Source organism: Salvelinus alpinus, chromosome 3 (genome assembly GCF_045679555.1).
Source record: "Salvelinus alpinus chromosome 3, SLU_Salpinus.1, whole genome shotgun sequence".
NCBI lineage: Eukaryota > Metazoa > Chordata > Actinopteri > Salmoniformes > Salmonidae > Salvelinus > Salvelinus alpinus.
The window spans coordinates 2,768,770-2,788,616 of NC_092088.1; the positions used below are offsets into that span (position 1 = coordinate 2,768,770).

A 19,847-nucleotide genomic window follows, 5' to 3' on the forward strand; every position below is an offset into this window, starting at 1 on the left:
CCAACAGTAGAAGGGTAGAACCCAACAGTAGAAGGGTAGAACCCAACAGTAGAGCCCAACAGTAGAGCCCAACAGTAGAGCCCAACAGTAGAGCCCAACAGTAGAGCCCAGATCATGGAGAATGTCACCATCAGGCTGTGAGTGAAGTCATACTGTATAAATCATAATCACGACAGTTGTGATGGAGACAGGTAGTTTCGGTACAATTCTATAAATGCCGACAGACAATTTGTTCGTTCGACATGGTGGGGTCTTTTTGTGTCGTTGTAATGAATTATGTATTAGTTGCTAGCATTTCACCGTACTCTTTTTATTTCAACATTAAAATACTTTTCTGATTCACATTGTTACGTTTTCATTTGCCTTTTCTTACCTTCAGTGGGTTAAATGTTTATAGTGCACATGAACGTTCGCAACACTCACGACGTAGAAGTTCTGATTTTTTTTATTTAGGACTATTTGTGTGCTGAGAACTTCTCCGTCTTGTCACCGAACACAGGCGCGTAGATGTACCTGGCCTGCGCGCCAGAATAGGTGTGGCCAAATGTTTCTAAGTGGCCATTTTGGGAAGTTCTGGTCAGTTCATGTTTGGTAACTCATTGGGAAGGCTGTGTTTGAGCCTAAGAGACCCCACCTTTTGCCTTTATGGTGAGGACAGGTTTTCCACCAATAAGTGGCCTTTTCTTTTGATTGTTGATATTTTAAAGTCAGAAGTTAATATACTGTTATCAGCGCTGTGGAATGTTAGCACCTGTTGAACCGGCCTCCTTCTGAATCGTTGTCCTTGGGACTTCTATAAGGCCCCTGTTTTACAATTGGAAAGAATGTTTGTATTTCCCATTTGTGGGCGTTGTGGAGAATAATTTCTTATGACGTAGAATATCGACTCGGGAGTGTAGCTGTCCTCTGAGTTGAGGCTATCCGTCAGATAACGTATTGAACGGCAAATTCCTGTTCGCCTGCTGGTGGTAGGAATTTATAGAGATTAGGGAAAGCAAAAATGATCAAGCAGAGGAATATTTTTGTGTTCTGAGTAGTAGAACTGTAGACCAGTAGCAGTAAGGCTCTAGAAAGTAGAGTGTACTGGATACAGAAGGTGAATCTCCAATAATATTTTTTTGATTCCTCAACCACCTCCTGTGTGTGTGTGTGTGTGTGTGGCAGGAGGCAGTGGTGACAGCCTGCTTCAGCCCGGTCAGTCCTGGGACAAGTCAGAACGGTGTGTGGTACAAACCAGTGGAGTGGTTCATTCTGCCCAAGGTGAGGTCTATGTCATGGTAAAGTCTCTAAACGGAGAAGGGTAATAGTGAATTGTCTGACTGGACTGTTATGTCCATATCTCCTGTCCAGGGCTTTGAGGGGACTCTGGTCTGGGAGAGTCCTGACGTAGCTGGTCTGACTACGGCCAACACATCCCGGGTGACGCTGAACAACGGGGGAGGAGTCCTCAAGTTTTCCTCTGTACCTAATAGCTTCCTGTTCTTTTTCACAGATATGCTACACTTTGTTTGTTCAATAGTCTTAAAATATGACAATCGCTAAATCTTAGCAATATTCCACAGTTAAATCTCCTGCAAATGTTCATGTGACACAAATGTATTGTCGTCTCTCTGTCTCTCTGTCTCTCTCTCTCTCTGTCTCTCTCTCTCTCTCTCTCTCTGTCTCTCTGTCTCTGTCTGTCTGTCTGTCTCTCTGTCTGTCTGTCTCTCTCTCTCTGTCTCTCTCTCTCTGTCTCTCTCTCTCTGTCTCTCTCTCTCTGTCTCTCTCTCTCTGTCTCTCTCTCTCTGTCTCTCTCTCTCTGTCTCTCTCTCTCTGTCTCTCTCTCTCTGTCTCTCTCTCTCTGTCTCTCTCTCTCTGTCTCTCTCTCTCTGTCTCTCTCTCTCTGTCTCTCTCTCTCTGTCTCTCTCTCTCTGTCTCTCTCTCTCTGTCTCTCTCTCTCTGTCTCTCTCTCTCTGTCTCTCTCTCTCTGTCTCTCTCTCTCTGTCTCTCTGTCTCTCTGTCTCTCTGTCTCTCTGTGTCTCTCTCTGTCTCTCTGTGTCTCTCTCTGTCTCTCTCTGTCTCTCTGTGTCTCTCTGTGTCTCTCTGTGTCTCTCTGTGTCTCTCTGTGTCTCTCTCTGTCTCTCTCTGTCTCTCTCTGTCTCTCTCTGTCTCTCTCTGTCTCTCTCTGTCTCTCTCTGTCTCTCTCTGTCTCTCTCTGTCTCTCTCTGTCTCTCTCTGTCTCTCTGTCTCTCTCTCTCTGTCTCTCTCTCTCTGTCTCTCTCTCTCTGTCTCTCTCTCTCTGTCTCTCTCTCTCTGTCTCTCTCTCTCTGTCTCTCTCTCTCTCTGTCTCTCTCTCTCTGTCTCTCTCTCTGTCTCTCTCTCTCTCTGTCTCTCTCTCTCTGTCTCTCTCTCTCTGTCTCTCTCTCTCTGTCTCTCTCTCTCTGTCTCTCTCTCTCTGTCTCTCTCTCTCTGTCTCTCTCTCTCTCTGTCTCTCTCTCTCTCTGTCTCTCTCTCTCTCTCTCTCTCTCTCTGTCTCTCTCTCTGCTCTCTGTCTCTCTCTCTGCTCTCTCTCTCTCTCTCTGTCTGTCTCTGTCTCTCTCTCTGTCTCTCTCTCTGTCTCTCTCTCTCTCTCTCTGTCTCTCTCTCTGTCTCTCTCTCTCTCTCTGTCTCTCTCTCTCTCTCTCTCTCTCTCTCTCTGTCTCTCTCTCCTGTGTGTGATGTTACAGATTGAGGAGGGAACGTTGCCTCACAGGAGTGCTCTGAGCTTCCCAGGATTGGCTGGAGGGTTCACCTTCAAAATCCATGGTGAGTCCGGTCTAATGGCATGTGACTTCAGAACCAAACAATATACCCGTTCATGGTCCTTGTGTTTAGACCAATCAATATATGAGACATGGTGAGAAGGAGACGAGTTCATGCAGAAAATAAACAAACATTGAGTGCTATGGGCCTTCGTCAAAAGTAGTGCACTATATATAGGGTGTCATAGGGCTCTGGTCTAAAGTAGTGCACTATATATGGAATAGGGCCCTGGTCTAAAGTAGTGCACTATATAGGGTATAGGGCTCTGGTCTAAAGTACTGCACTATATAGGGAATAGGGCTCTGGTCTAAAGTAGTGCACTATATAGGGTATAGGGCTCTGGTCTAAAGTAGTGCACTATATATGGAATAGGGCCCTGGTCTAAAGTAGTGTACTATATAGGGCACTGGTCTAAAGTAGTGCACTATATAGGGAATAGGGCTCTGGTCTAAAGTAGTGCACTATATATGGTTCCATTTGGCTCTGGTCTAAAGTAGTGCACTATATAGGGAATAGGGCTCTGGTCTAAAGTAGTGCACTATATAGGGAATATGGTGCCATAGGGCTCTGGTCTAAAGTAGTGCACTATATAGGTCTATGGTCTAAAGTAGTGTACTATATAGGGCTCTGGTCTAAAGTAGTGCACTATATAGGGAATAGGGCCCTGGTCTAAAGTAGTGTGCTATATAGGGCTCTGGTCTAAAGTAGTGCACTATATAGGGCTATGGTCTAAAGTAGTGTACTATATAGGGAATAGGGCTCTGGTCTAAAGTAGTGCACTCTACAGGGAATATGGCTCTGGTCTAAAGTAGTGAACTATATAGGGAATAGGGCTCTGGTCTAAAGTATGCACTATATAGGGAATAGGGCTCTGGTCTAAAGTAGTGCACTATATAGGGAATAGGGCTCTGGTCTAAAGTATGCACTATATAGGGAATAGGGCTCTGGTCTAAAGTAGTGTGCTATCTAGGGAATAGGGCTCCATTTAGGACGTATCCCTTCTCTCTTATCACCCAGGCTGCATCAGAACTCAATGTAGGATCTGCTTCTTCTATACTGGATCTATGTCTTTTCTTTCTCTGTCTGTGTTATATCCTCTCATTGGTTCTCCTCCTAGACATGGTCTGTCTGTCAGTATGTGTTCTATCCTCTCATTGGTTCTCCCCCTAGACATGGCCTCCCTGTGGGCGGTGCTGCATGGCCGCCAGGGGCGGCTCCAGAGCCATGGCACCAGACTGCAGGCGGAGGACAGGTCTCTGGAGCAGGAGGCTCTGCGATATGGAGACATGGTGTTTGTGGATGTAGTAGATACATACAGGAACGTGCCTTCTAAACTACTGCAGTTCTACAAGTGGTACGTACCCAGTATGACTGGTCTGACCTCGCAACTACACAGAGTCACGGTTTCTTTTTGTTAGCGTTGTTTTTGGTCTGCTACACCAGTAACATGGAAATGGACTCTTATAGTTTGGCTCTGCTGCTCGGGGCTTCTCAGGGATGCTCGGGGCTTCTCAGGGATGCTCGGGGCTTCTCAGGGATGCTCGGGGCTTCTCGGGGATGCTCGGGGATGCTCGGGGCTTCTCGGGGATGCTCGGGGCTTCTCGGGGATGCTCGGGGCTTCTCGGGGCTTCTCGGGGCTTCTCGGGGCTTCTCGGGGCTTCTCGGGGATGCTCGGGGCTTCTCGGGGATGGTCGGGGCTTCTCGGGGATGGTCGGGGCTTCTCGGGGATGGTCGGGGCTTCTCGGGGATGCTCGGGGCTTCTCGGGGATGCTCGGGGATGCTCGGGGCTTCTCGGGGATGCTCGGGGCTTCTCGGGGATGCTCGGGGCTACTGATGCTGTAGCCTGATGCTACAGGTGAAAACTGTTGTTCTGATTTTAAAGAATCTATAAAACTGGCTGAGTATCTGGAGCATCAGCATTTGTGGGTTCGATTACAGGCTCAAAATGGCCAGATTAGAAATAACTTTCTTCTGAAACTCGTCAGTCTATTGTTGTTCTGAGGAATGAAGGCTATTCCATGCGAGAAATTGGCAAGAAACTGAAGATCTCGAACAACGCTGTGTACTACTCCCTTTACAAAACAGCGCAAACTGGCACTAACCAGAATAGAAAGAGGAGTGGGAGGCCCCCGTGCACAACTGTGCAAGAGGACAAGTACATTAGAGTGTCTAGTTTGAGAAACAGACGCCTCACAAGTCCTCAACTGGCAGATTCATTAAATAGTACATGCAAAAGACCAGTCTCAACGTCAACAGTGAAGAGGCGACTCCAGGATGCTGGCCTTCTAGGCAGAGTTGCAAAGAAAAAGCCATATCTCATACTGGCCAATAAAATATTAAGACGGGCAAAAGAACACAGACACTTGACAGAGGAAGATTGGAAAAAAGTGTTTTGGACAGACAAATCTAAGTTTGAGGTGTTCGGATCACAAAGAAGAACATTCGTGAGACGCAGTAAAAATTAAAAGATGCTGGAGGAGAGCTTGACGCCATCTGTCATGGTGGAGGCAATGTGATGGTCTGGGGGTGCTTTGGTGGTGGTGAAGTGGGAGATTTGTACAGGGTAAAATGGATCTTGAAGAAGGAAGGCTGTCACTCCATTATGCAACGCCATACCCTGTGGACGGCGCTTAATTGGAGCCAATTTCCTCCTACAACAGGACAATGACCCAAAGCACAGCTCCAAACTATGCAATAACTATTTAGGGAAGAATCAGTCAGCTGGTATTCTGTCTATAAGGGAGTGGCCAGCACAGTCACCGGATCTCAACCCTATTGAGCTGTTGTGGGAGCAGCTTGACCGTATGGTACGTAAGAAGTGCCCATCAAGCCAATCCAACTTGTGGGAGGTGCTTCAGGAAGCACGGGGTGAAATCTCAGATTATCTCAACAAATTGACACCTAGAACGCCAAAGGTCTGCAAGGCTGCAAATGCAGGATTCTTTGACGAAAGCTAAGTTTGAAGGACACAATAATTATTTAATGTATTATTATTTATAACCTTGTCAACTTCTTGACTATATTTCCTATTAATTTTACAACTCATTTCATGTCTGTTTTCATGGAAAACAAGGACATTTCTAAGTGACCCCAAACTTTTGAATGGTAGTATAACTCTGTTGTCTGATAGGTGAGTTAATTCAGTATCTGTTGTCTGATAGGTGGGTTAATTCAGTATCTGTTTTCTGATAGGTGGGTTAATTCAGTATCTGTTGTCTGATAGGTGGGTTAATTCAGTATCTGTTGTCTGATAGGTGGGTTGATAACTCCCTGCTGTTTTATAGGTCGGTGGGAAACGCTGCGTTTGATCTGCTCCTGAAGACGGATGATGATTGTTATATTGACGTGGACAAGGTTTTAATGAAGATCGACCACAAGGGCCTGAAGAGACGCAACTTCTGGTGGGGGAAGTGAGTACTGTACAGATACAGTGTCTGGATACGGACGCAGTGTGGTAGACGGGGTGTCTGTTCCTAGATCAGCACTCCCCTGGTCCGTCCTGTAGTAGCTGAGTATATTTTGGGGAGGCAGGTAGCCTAGTGGTTAGAGCGTTGGGCGGCAGGTAGCCTAGTGGTTAGAGCGTTGGGCGGCAGGTAGCCTAGTGGTTAGAGCGTTAGGCGGCAGGTAGCCTAGTGGTTAGAGCGTTGGGCGGCAGGTAGCCTAGTGGTTAGAGCGTTAGGCGGCAGGTAGCCTAGTGGTTAGAACGTGGGGAGGCAGGTAGCCTAGTGGTTAGAACGTTGGGAGGCAGGTAGCCTAGTGGTTAGAACGTTGGGAGGCAGGTAGCCTAGTGGATAGAACGTTGGGAGGCAGGTAGCCTAGTGGATAGAACGTTGGGAGGCAGGTAGCCTAGTGGATAGAACGTTGGGAGGCAGGTAGCCTAGTGGATAGAGGGTTGGGCCAGTAACTTAAAGGTTGCTGGAATGAATCCCCGAGCTGACAAGGTAAAAATATGTCGTTCTGCCTCTGAACAAGGCAGTTAACCCACTGTTCCCCGGTAGGCCGTCATTGTAAATAAGAATTTGTTCTTAACTGACTTGCCTAGTTTAAATGAGGGGAATACTGCCTACAGCCTAGACAGTTCTCCAGACTCATTTCGCTCAGAGCAGCTCCTAGTTAGCTAAATTCATATTCCAGTCTAATCATATGGAGGTAGTTTTGCTGAGTAAGATCTGATGCAGATGTTGGACTGCATTGAAGTGTCTGTCTGTCTGTTTTTCATTTCCCAGTTTCCGTCAGAGCTGGGCGGTGGACCGCATTGGGAAGTGGCAGGAGCTAGAATACGCCAGTCCAGCCTACCCGGCCTTCGCCTGCGGCTCGGGGTACGTGGCCTCCAGGGACCTCGTCCAATGGCTGGCAAGCAATGCAGAGCAACTCAAGGCCTACCAGGTAACGGACCACACGGCACCAAACACCAGATAAGCAATGCTGACGAAACCAACCGGCACCATTGGAGACTCATAATGTGTTACGTGTTGTTTCAGGGGGAAGATGTGAGCATGGGGATCTGGATGGCCGCTGTTGGACCACAGAAATACCAGGTAAGGAATCAGATGACACTAGTATAGTAGAAATACCAGGTAAAGAATCAGATGACACTGGTATAGTAGAAATACCAGGTAAAGAACCAGATGACACTAGTATAGTAGAAATACCAGGTAACGGACCAGATGACACTAGTATAGTAGAAATACCAGGTAAAGGACCAGATGACACTGGTATAGTAGAAATACCAGGTAAAGAACACTAGTAGAAATACCAGGTAAAGAATCAGATGACACTAGTATAGTAGAAATACCAGGTAAGGAACCAGATGACACTAGTATAGTAGAAATACCAGGTAACGAACCAGGTGACACTAGTATAGTAGAAATACCAGGTAAAGAACCAGGTGACACTAGTATAGTAGAAATACCAGGTAAAGAACACTATAGTAGAAATACCAGGTAAAGAACCAGATGACACTAGTATAGTAGAAATACCAGGTAAAGAACCAGATGACACTAGTATAGTAGAAATACCAGGTAAAGAACCAGATGACACTAGTATAGTAGAAATACCAGATGACACTAGTATAGTAGAAATACCAGGTAACGAACCAGGTGACACTAGTATAGTAGAAATACCAGGTAAAGAACACTATAGTAGAAATACCAGGTAAAGAACCAGATGACACTAGTATAGTAGAAATACCAGGTAAAGAACCAGATGACACTAGTATAGTAGAAATACCAGGTAAAGAACCAGATGACACTAGTATAGTAGAAATACCAGATGACACTAGTATAGTAGAAATACCAGGTAACGAACCAGATGATACTAGTATAGTAGAAATACCAGGTAAAGAACACTATAGTAGACATACCAGGTAAAGAACACTATAGTATAAATACCAGGTAAACAACCAGATGACACTAGTACAGTATAAATACCAGTTAAAGAACATAGTATGGTAGCCTTCCTGAAAACAGTCACCCTAACCAACCAGCTCATGTTATTCACCTTTGTTGTTAACACCCAGTTAGCATTGATAGACCTTCATAACCCTAGTTGTCTGACGGTTGTGTGTTGTCCTCTCCCCAGGATGCAGGCTGGCTGTGTGAAAAGGAGTGTTACCAGGACATGCTGTCGTCACCCCAACACTCCCCCGAGGAGCTCCGCTCGCTCTGGGCTAGGAAGAGGGCCTGCGGGGACCCCTGTGGATGTCCCTGGGGACACAGCTAACGTTAGCTAACAGTCTGGGAGGGTTGTTGGCTAACAGTCTGGGAAGGTTGTTGGCTAACAGTCTGGGAAAGGTTGTTGGCTAACAGTCTGGGACGGTTGTTGGCTAACAGTCTGGGAAGGTTGTTGGCTAACAGTCTGGGAAAGGTTGTTGGCTAACAGTCTGGGGACGGTTGTTGGCTAACAGTCTGGGGACGGTTGTTGGCTAACAGTCTGGGGACGGTTGTTGGCTAACAGTCTGGGGACGGTTGTTGGCTAACAGTCTGGGGACGGTTGTTGGCTAACAGTCTGGGGACGGTTGTTGGCTAACAGTCTGGGAAAGGTTGTTGGCTAACAGTCTGGGAAAGGTTGTTTGGCTAACAGTGGCTAACAGTCTGGGAAAGGTAGTAACCTGTTCACTGCAAATGAGCCTTGTTGAAACACAACTCTAGGTATCATCGTCTCAGTAGGATTGCTGATCTAGGAACAGGTCCCTCCTGTCCATGTTAACTTAGTAATTATGATATAAAAGGCTTAACTGATCCTAGACCAGCACTCTTGAGACGCTTGACACATACAGCCCTGGGTCTCTACAGTGTACAAAACATTAGGAACACCTTCCTAATATTGAGTTGCACCTGTTCAAAGGCACTTAAATATGTTGTCTTGCCCCCTTCACCCTCTGAATGGCACACATACACAATCCATGTCTCAAATCTCAAGGCTTAAAAATCCTTTAACTTGTCTCCTCTCCTTCATCTACACTGACTGAAGTGGATTTAACAAGTGACATCATAGCTTTCACCTGGCTAGTCTGTTGTGGAAAGAGCAGCTGTTCCTAATGTTTTGTACACTGTGTACACCTAATGGTTTGTACAATATTTCAACGCTGAGGACTACAGTGATTGACAGGGACAATGGATACTGGTTTCTGAACAGTGACATTTCCTGTCAAATGGCAAGATGCCGGCGTAACCAAATGTAAAGTGCTGAATCATGTGGGAGAGACATGGATGGCCATGCTACGGTTCATTCTGGTGTTAGAGTAAATTATTCTCCTAAGCTACTCATCGTCAAGCCTCATCAGTATTTGTAGATTTCAAACCAACACAGAGTTTGTCCCACATGACCCCCTATGTTACCATCTAGTGCACTAGTTTAGACGTATTTGGGACACGGTCAGAGGTTGTGAAACGAAGTACAGTACAATACCAACCCATTGTATTGTCAGGCACCACATAAAATCTTTCTTTGGATTACAGTTGTTGGTATCTACACCTTTTATTCACCTGAGAATGATATCAATGAATTTGTTCAACACATTTCTTGTAGATATGTATTGTATTGGACAGTCCCAAATGGCACCCCATTACCTAGCTAGTGCACTACTTTTGACCAGAGCCCTACTTAATAGAGGGAATATGGTTTGGGACAGCGATACAGGAAGCACGTGATCAATTGAGCACATTCCAGATTGGTCAATAAAAAAAACATCACCTCTCTGAAACAATGTTTTTCTTTGTTAATTCATTTCATGGATGGATATTTTTTCTAAATTGCGATGGTACGACAGGGCCAGTAATCAAGTAGCACTGGTAATTTGTGATTTAGGGGCTGGATCCAAATAGCACCCTATTTCCTATATAGTGCACTACTTTTTTACCAGAGTTGTATGGGGCCTAGTAGTGTACAATATAGGGTGCCATTTGGCTTCATTGCCTTGCTGATGGACCTGATTTTTCACCTAGTCGGCTCGGGGATTTGAACCAGCGGCCCTTGGGTTACACCGTGTGTATTAGCCTCTTCTCTCCGCCAGCCAACAGAGTCAACCCCATGCCGAGAGTCTCTCAGATGATTGTGGTTAGCCCGTACTGTCCGGCTGCCTGGTACGCCAACTCCACCGGGACACCATTGGGGTCACACTGCCTGCCCTCCGGGACACCTACAACACCAGGTGTCGCAGGAAAAGGGCCAAGAAGATCAAGGACCTCAGCTACCTGAGCCAACGCCGGTTCTTCCCGCTTCCATCACTCTGACGCCGGCATTACAGGAACATCATGGCTAAAACTAACAGACTGGTCAATAGCTTCCAACCCCCCCCAGACCACCAGGTTGATGAATATATACAGTGGGGAGAACAAGTATTTGATACACTGCTGATTTTGCAGGTTTTCCTACTTACAAAGCATGTAGAGGTCTGTAATTTATCATAGGTACACTTCAACTGTGAGAGACAGAATCTAAAACAAAAATCCAGAAAATCACATTGTATGATTTTTAAGTAATTAATTTGCATTTTATGACAAGTATTTGATACATCAGAAAAGCAGAACTTAATATTTGGTACAGAAACCTTTGTTTGCAATTACAGAGATCATACGTTTCCTGTAGTTCTTGACCAGGTTTGCACACACTGCAGCAGGGATTTTGGCCCACTCCTCCATACAGACCTTTTCCAGATCCTTCAGGTTTCGGGGCTGTCGCTGGGCAATACGGACTTTCAGCTCCCTCCAAAGATTTTCTATTGGGTTCAGGTCTGGAGACTGGCTAGGCCACTCCAGGACCTTGAGATGCTTCTTACGGAGCCACTCCTTAGTTGCCCTGGCTGTGTGTTTCGGGTCGTTGTCATGCTGGAAGACCCAGCCACGACCCATCTTCAATGTTCTTACTGAGGGAAGGAGGTTGTTGGCCAAGATCTCGCGATACATGGCCCCATCCATCCTCCCCTCAATACGGTGCAGTCGTCCTGTCCCCTTTGCAGAAAAGCATCCCCAAAGAATGATGTTTCCACCTCCATGCTTCACGGTTGGGATGGTGTTCTTGGGGTTGTACTCATCCTTCTTCTTCCTCCAAACACGGCGAGTGGAGTTGAGACAAATAGAGCTTTTTGGTCTAATCAGACCACATGACCTTCTCCCATTCCTCCTCTTGATCATCCAGATGGTCATTGGCAAACTTCAGACGGGCCTGGACATGCGCTGGCTTGAGCAGGGGGACCTTGCGTGCACTGCAGGATTTTAATCCATGACGGCGTAGTGTGTTACTAATGGTTTTCTTTGAGACTGTGGTCCCCAGCTCTCTTCAGGTCATTGACCAGGTCCTGCCGTGTAGTTCTGGGCTGATCCCTCACCTTCCTCATGATCATTGATGCCCACGAGATGAGATCTTGCATGGAGCCCCAGACCGAGGGTGATTGACCGTCATCTTGAACTTCTTCCATTTTCGAATAATTGCGCAAACAGTTGTTGCCTTCTCACCAAGCTGCTTGCCTATTGTCCTGTAGCCCATCCCAGCCTTGTGCAGGTCTACAATTGTATCCCTGATGTCCTTACACAGCTCTCTGGTCTTGGCCATTGTGGAGAGGTTGGAGTCTGTTTGATTAAGTGTGTGGACAGGTGTCTTTTATACAGGTAATGAGTTCAAACAGGTGCAGTTAATACAGGTAATGAGTGGAGAACAGGAGGGCTTCTTAAAGAAAAACTAACAGGTCTGTGAGAGCTGGAATTCTTACTGGTTGGTAGGTGATCAAATACTTATGTCATGCAATAAAATGCAAATGAATTACTTAAAAATTATACAATGTGATTTTCAGGATATTTGTTTTAGATTCCGTCTCTCACAGTTGAAGTGTACCTTTGATAAAAATTACAGACCTCTACATGCTTTGTAAGTAGGAAACACTGCCGATTTTGCAGGTTATCAAATACTTATTCTCCCCACTGTGTATGTGTGTGTATGTGTGTGTGTGTGTGTGTGTGTGTGTGTATATATATATATATATCTCTACTAGCTTCTACCTGCCCTCTCCCCTTCACCCACCTCAGACATATTACCCTGCCCCCACCGCACGCAATGGACATTATCACGCTGAATAGCTCAAGAATTTCACTGAACCCTGTAATTCCACCTGCAACCCTGTACATGTGACTACTAAACTGATCTAACATGCTACACATGATGTCAGAGCTCAGGTTCTGTGCTTCAGTCTGTATGGGTTTTGACTCACAACGGGTCTGAACTTGAGTACTGCAAGCGACAAGAAGTTGCCCTCATCCCTCCTGCTGATTGGTCAACATTTGCAAATGTTTTGTCTGAGTGAGGGGAAATGCTGTAAATTAAAATGACTGAATGCATTTTGAAAGATGAGACGTTGAGGATTATAATAAATACCGTACAAGCCAAACACCCGAGTCCAAAATGTGCAATTCACATTTCCAAATCCTAATGTAATAAACCGTGTCAGCGTTTAGGATTATACCCTGGGTTGTTGTGTACACAATCAGCCTGTGAAGAAGATTTGACACGGAACACACACCTGAATGCACTCCTTTCTTTGCATACCAAAATTACACCATCTGTTTCTCTGAATGTCCTTGGAAAAGCCTAACACTGTTTATTATAATTTAGACATGTTGGTAATAGATCAAGCTTTCAAACGACACAGATTTATAATGGACCGTTTCTGGATTAAACTAAAAGTGTTTCAAGTTCCCCAGCGGCCCAGCAAGGAGAGCTATGGCCATACACCACTGAGGATCCTTATTCTAAATCCAAGATGGCGTAGCAGTCAGACGTCTTTGTCCTGTCGTGTCCCTTGTATATAGACTTTTTTTCTATTGTATTATTGCCTGTATGTTCTGTTTATTCCATGTGTCAAATTGCTTTGCTTTATCTTGGCCACGTCGCAGTTATAAATGAGAACTTGTTCTCAACTAGCCTACCTGGTTAAGTAAAGTAATTCTATTATAAACTGGTTACCAACATTATTAGAACAGTAAACAAGTCATTCTATTATAAACTGGTTACTAACATAAACTGGTTACCAACATAAACTGATTACCAACATTATAAACTGGTTACCAACATTATAAACTGGTTACCAACATTATAAACTGGTTACCAACATTATAAACTGGTTACCAACATTATAAACTGGTTACTAACATTATAAACTGGTTACCAACATTATAAACTGGTTACCAACATTATTAGAACAGTAAACAAGTAATTCTATTATAAACTGGTTACCAACATTATAAACTGGTTACCATCATTATAAACTGGTTACCAACATTATAAACTGGTTACCAACATTATAAACTGGTTACCAACATTATAAACTGGTTACCAACATTATAAACTGGTTACCATCATTATAAACTGGTTACCATCATTATAAACTGGTTACCAACATTATAAACTGGTTACCAACATTATAAACTGGTTACCAACATTATAAACTGGTTACCATCATTATAAACTGGTTACCAACATTATAAACTGGTTACCAACATTATAAACTGGTTACCAACATTATAAACTGGTTACCAACATTATTAGAACAGTAAACAAGTCATTATATTATAAACTGGTTACCAACATTATAAACTGGTTACCAACATTATAAACTGGTTACCAACATTATAAACTGGTTACCAACATTATTAGAACAGTAAACAAGTCATTCTATTATAAACTGGTTAACAACATTATAAACTGGTTACCAACATTATAAACTGGTTACCAACATTATTAGAACAGTAAACAAGTCATTATATTATAAACTGGTTACCAACATTATAAACTGGTTACCAACATTATAAACTGGTTACCAACATTATAAACTGGTTACCAACATTATAAACTGGTTACCAACATTATAAACTGGTTACCAACATTATAAACTGGTTACCATCATTATAAACTGGTTACCAACATTATAAACTGGTTACCAACATTATAAACTGGTTACCAACATTATAAACGGGTTACCAACATTATAAACTGGTTACCAACATTATAAACTGGTTACCAACATTATAAACTGGTTACCAACATTATAAACTGGTTCCCAACATTATAAACTGGTTACCAACATTATAAACTGGTTACCAACATTATTAGAACAGTAAACTAGTAATTCTATTATAAACTGGTTACCAACATTATAAACTGGTTACCAACATTATAAACTGGTTACCAACATTATAAACTGGTTACCAACATTATAAACTGGTTACCAACATTATTAGAACAGTAAACAAGTCATTCTATTATAAACTGGTTACCAACATTATAAACTGGTTCCCAACATTATAAACTGGTTACCAACATTATAAACTGGTTACCAACATTATTAGAACAGTAAACTAGTCATTCTATTATAAACTGGTTACCAACATTATAAACTGGTTACCAACATTATAAACTGGTTACCAACATTATAAACTGGTTCCCAACATTATAAACTGGTTACCAACATTATAAACTGGTTACCAACATTATTAGAACAGTAAACTTGTAATTATATTATAAACTGGTTACCAACATTATAAACGGGTTACCAACATTATAAACGGGTTACCAACATTATAAACTGGTTACCAACATTATAAACTGGTTACCAACATTATTAGAACAGTAAACAAGTCATTCTATTATAAACTGGTTACCAACATTATAAACTGGTTACCAACATTATAAACTGGTTACCAACATTATAAACTGGTTACCAACATTATTAGAACAGTAAACAAGTCATTATATTATAAACTGGTTACTAACATTATAAACTGGTTACCAACATTATAAACTGGTTACCAACATTATAAACTGGTTCCCAACATTATAAACTGGTTCCCAACATTATAAACTGGTTCCCAACATTATAAACTGGTTACCAACATTATTAGAACAGTAAACAAGTCATTATATTATAAACTGGTTACCAACATTATAAACTGGTTCCCAACATTATAAACTGGTTACCAACATTATAAACGGGTTACCAACATTATAAACTGGTTACCAACATTATAAACTGGTTACCAACATTATAAACTGGTTCCCAACATTATAAACTGGTTACCAACATTATTAGAACAGTAAACTAGTCATTCTATTATAAACTGCTTACCAACATTATAAACTGGTTAACAACATTATAAACTGGTTCCCAACATTATTAGAACAGTAAACAAGTCATTATATTATAAACTGGTTCCCAACATTATTACAACAGTAAACAAGTCATTCTATTATAAACGGGTTACCAACATTATAAACTTGTTACCAACATTATAAACTGGTTCCCAACATTATTAGAACAGTAAACAAGTCATTCTATTATAAACTGGTTACTAACATAAACTGGTTACCAACATAAACTGATTACCAACATTATAAACTGGTTACCAACATTATAAACTGGTTACCAACATTATAAACTGGTTACCAACATTATAAACTGGTTCCCAACATTATAAACGGGTTACCAACATTATAAACTGGTTACCAACATTATAAACTGGTTACCATCATTATAAACTGGTTACCAACATTATAAACTGGTGACCAACATTATAAACTGGTTACCAACATTATGAACTGGTTCCCAACATTATAAACTGGTTACCAACATTATAAACTGGTTACCAACATTATTAGAACAGTAAACTAGTAATTATATTATAAACTGGTTACCAACATTATAAACGGGTTACCAACATTATAAACGGGTTACCAACATTATAAACTGGTTACCAACATTATAAACTGGTTACCAACATTATTAGAACAGTAAACAAGTCATTCTATTATAAACTGGTTACCAACATTATAAACTGGTTACCAACATTATAAACTGGTTACCAATATTATAAACTGGTTACCAACATTATTAGAACAGTAAACAAGTCATTATATTATAAACTGGTTACTAACATTATAAACTGGTTACCAACATTATAAACTGGTTACCAACATTATAAACTGGTTCCCAACATTATTAGAACAGTAAACAAGTCATTCTATTATAAACTGGTTACTAACATAAACTGGTTACCAACATAAACTGATTACCAACATTATAAACTGGTTACCAACATTATAAACTGGTTACCAACATTATAAACTGGTTACCAACATTATAAACTGGTTACCAACATTATAAACTGGTTACCAACATTATAAACTGGTTACCAACATTATAAACTGGTTACCAACATTATAAACTGGTTACCAACATTATAAACTGGTTACCATCATTATAAACTGGTTACCAACATTATAAACTGGTTACCAACATTATAAACTGGTTACCAACATTATAAACTGGTTACCAACATTATAAACTGGTTACCAACATTATAAACTGGTTACCAACATTATAAACTGGTTACCATCATTATAAACTGGTTACCATCATTATAAACTGGTTACCAACATTATAAACTGGTTACCAACATTATAAACTGGTTACCAACATTATAAACTGGTTACCAACATTATAAACTGGTTACCAACATTATTAGAACAGTAAACAAGTCATTCTATTATAAACTGGTTACCAACATTATAAACTGGTTACCAACATTATTAGAACAGTAAACAAGTCATTCTATTATAAACTGGTTACCAACATTATAAACTGGTTACCAACATTATAAACTGGTTACCAACATTATTAGAACAGTAAACAAGTCATTCTATTATAAACTGGTTACCAACATTATAAACTGGTTACCAACATTATAAACTGGTTACCAACATTATTAGAACAGTAAACAAGTCATTCTATTATAAACTGGTTACCAACATTATAAACTGGTTACCATCATTATAAACTGGTTACCAACGTTATAAACTGGTTCCCAACATTATAAACTGGTTACCAACATTATAAACTGGTTACCAACATTATTAGAACAGTAAACTTGTAATTATATTATAAACTGGTTACCAACATTATAAACGGGTTACCAACATTATAAACGGGTTACCAACATTATAAACTGGTTACCAACATTATAAACTGGTTACCAACATTATTAGAACAGTAAACAAGTCATTCTATTATAAACTGGTTACCAACATTATAAGCTGGTTACCAACATTATAAACTGGTTACCAACATTATAAACTGGTTACCAACATTATTAGAACAGTAAACAAGTCATTATATTATAAACTGGTTACTAACATTATAAACTGGTTACCAACATTATAAACTGGTTACCAACATTATAAACTGGTTCCCAACATTATAAACTGGTTCCCAACATTATAAACTGGTTCCCAACATTATAAACTGGTTACCAACATTATTAGAACAGTAAACAAGTCATTATATTATAAACTGGTTACCAACATTATAAACTGGTTCCCAACATTATAAACTGGTTACCAACATTATAAACGGGTTACCAACATTATAAACTGGTTACCAACATTATAAACTGGTTACCAACATTATAAACTGGTTCCCAACATTATAAACTGGTTACCAACATTATTAGAACAGTAAACTAGTCATTCTATTATAAACTGCTTACCAACATTATAAACTGGTTACCAACATTATAAACTGGTTCCCAACATTATTAGAACAGTAAACAAGTCATTATATTATAAACTGGTTCCCAACATTATTACAACAGTAAACAAGTCATTATATTATAAACTGATTACCAACATTATTAGAACAGTAAACAAGTCATTCTATTATAAACGGGTTACCAACATTATAAACTTGTTACCAACATTATAAACTGGTTACCATCATTATAAACTGGTTACCAACATTATAAACTGGTTACCAACATTATAAACTGGTGACCAACATTATAAACTGGTTACCAACATTATAAACTGGTTCCCAACATTATAAACGGGTTACCAACATTATAAACTGGTTACCAACATTATAAACTGGTTACCATCATTATAAACTGGTTACCAACATTATAAACTGGTGACCAACATTATAAACTGGTTACCAACATTATGAACTGGTTCCCAACATTATAAACTGGTTACCAACATTATAAACTGGTTACCAACATTATTAGAACAGTAAACTAGTAATTATATTATAAACTGGTTACCAACATTATAAACGGGTTACCAACATTATAAACGGGTTACCAACATTATAAACTGGTTACCAACATTATAAACTGGTTACCAACATTATTAGAACAGTAAACAAGTCATTCTATTATAAACTGGTTACCAACATTATAAACTGGTTACCAACATTATAAACTGGTTACCAACATTATAAACTGGTTACCAACATTATTAGAACAGTAAACAAGTCATTATATTATAAACTGGTTACTAACATTATAAACTGGTTACCAACATTATAAACTGGTTACCAACATTATAAACTGGTTCCCAACATTATAGAACTGGTTCCCAACATTATAAACTGGTTACCAACATTATTAGAACAGTAAACTAGTCATTATATTATAAACTGGTTACCAACATTATAAACTGGTTCCCAACATTATAAACTGGTTACCAACATTATAAACTGGTTACCAACATTATAAACTGGTTACCAACATTATAAACTGGTTACCAACATTATAAACTGGTTACCAACATTATTAGAACAGTAAACAAGTAATTCTATTATAAACTGGTTACCAACATTATAAACTGGTTACCATCATTATAAACTGGTTACCAACATTATTAGAACTAGTTAACAAGTCATTACATTATAAACTGGTTCCCAACATTATAAACTGGTTACCAACATTATAAACTGGTTACCAACATTATAAACTGGTTACCAACATTATAAACTGGTTACCATCATTGTAAACTGGTTACCATCATTATAAACTGGTTACCAACATTATAAACTGGTTACCAACATTATAAACTGGTTACCAACATTATAAACTGGTTACCAACATTATAAACTGGTTACCATCATTATAAACTGGTTACCATCATTATAAACTGGTTACCAACATTATAAACTGATGACCAACATTGTAAACAAGTCATTAACTATTATAAACTGGTTACCAACATTATAAACTGGTTACCAACATTATAAACTGGTTACCAACATTATTAGAACTAGTAAACAAGTCATTCTATTATAAACTGGTTACCAACATTATAAACTGGTTACCAACATTATAAACTGGTTACCAACATTATAAACTGGTTCCCAACATTATAAACTGGTTACCAACATTATAAACTGGTTACCAACATTATTAGAACAGTAAACTAGTAATTATATTATAAACTGGTTACCAACATTATAAACGGGTTACCAACATTATAAACGGGTTACCAACATTATAAACTGGTTACCAACATTATAAACTGGTTACCAACATTATTAGAACAGTAAACAAGTCATTCTATTATAAACTGGTTACCAACATTATAAACTGGTTACCATCATTATAAACTGGTTACCATCATTATAAACTGGTTACCAACATTATTAGAACAGTAAACAAGTCATTATATTATAAACTGGTTACTAACATTATAAACTGGTTACCAACATTATAAACTGGTTACCAACATTATAAACTGGTTCCCAACATTAT

General features: G+C 40.2%; 1 protein-coding gene across 4 annotated transcripts in view; it reads left to right on the forward strand.

Annotated features, from left to right (window-relative positions):
* The window catches only part of b3galnt2 (beta-1,3-N-acetylgalactosaminyltransferase 2), a 32,677-nt gene extending 22,692 nt beyond the window's left edge, over nucleotides 1-9,985 (forward strand). The window contains exons 5-13 of one of the 4 annotated variants that reach the window (XR_011673978.1): nucleotides 1,165-1,260; nucleotides 1,351-1,461; nucleotides 2,706-2,784; nucleotides 3,952-4,135; nucleotides 6,066-6,191; nucleotides 7,008-7,167; nucleotides 7,263-7,319; nucleotides 8,362-8,796; nucleotides 8,883-9,985. Coding sequence is in view for 2 of the 4 variants with exons in the window: in XM_071391286.1 (XP_071247387.1) it covers nucleotides 1,165-1,260; nucleotides 1,351-1,461; nucleotides 2,706-2,784; nucleotides 3,952-4,135; nucleotides 6,066-6,191; nucleotides 7,008-7,167; nucleotides 7,263-7,319; nucleotides 8,362-8,502 (954 nt within the window). In the remaining 2 variants the exon portion in view is untranslated. Of the gene's footprint in view, nucleotides 1-1,164; nucleotides 1,261-1,350; nucleotides 1,462-2,705; nucleotides 2,785-3,951; nucleotides 4,136-6,065; nucleotides 6,192-7,007; nucleotides 7,168-7,262; nucleotides 7,320-8,361 lie in introns of all 4 variants that reach the window. The other 3 variants (XR_011673977.1, XM_071391286.1, XM_071391285.1) reach the window with 3 other exon arrangements.
* The last annotated feature ends 9,862 nt before the right edge of the window (nucleotides 9,986-19,847 follow it).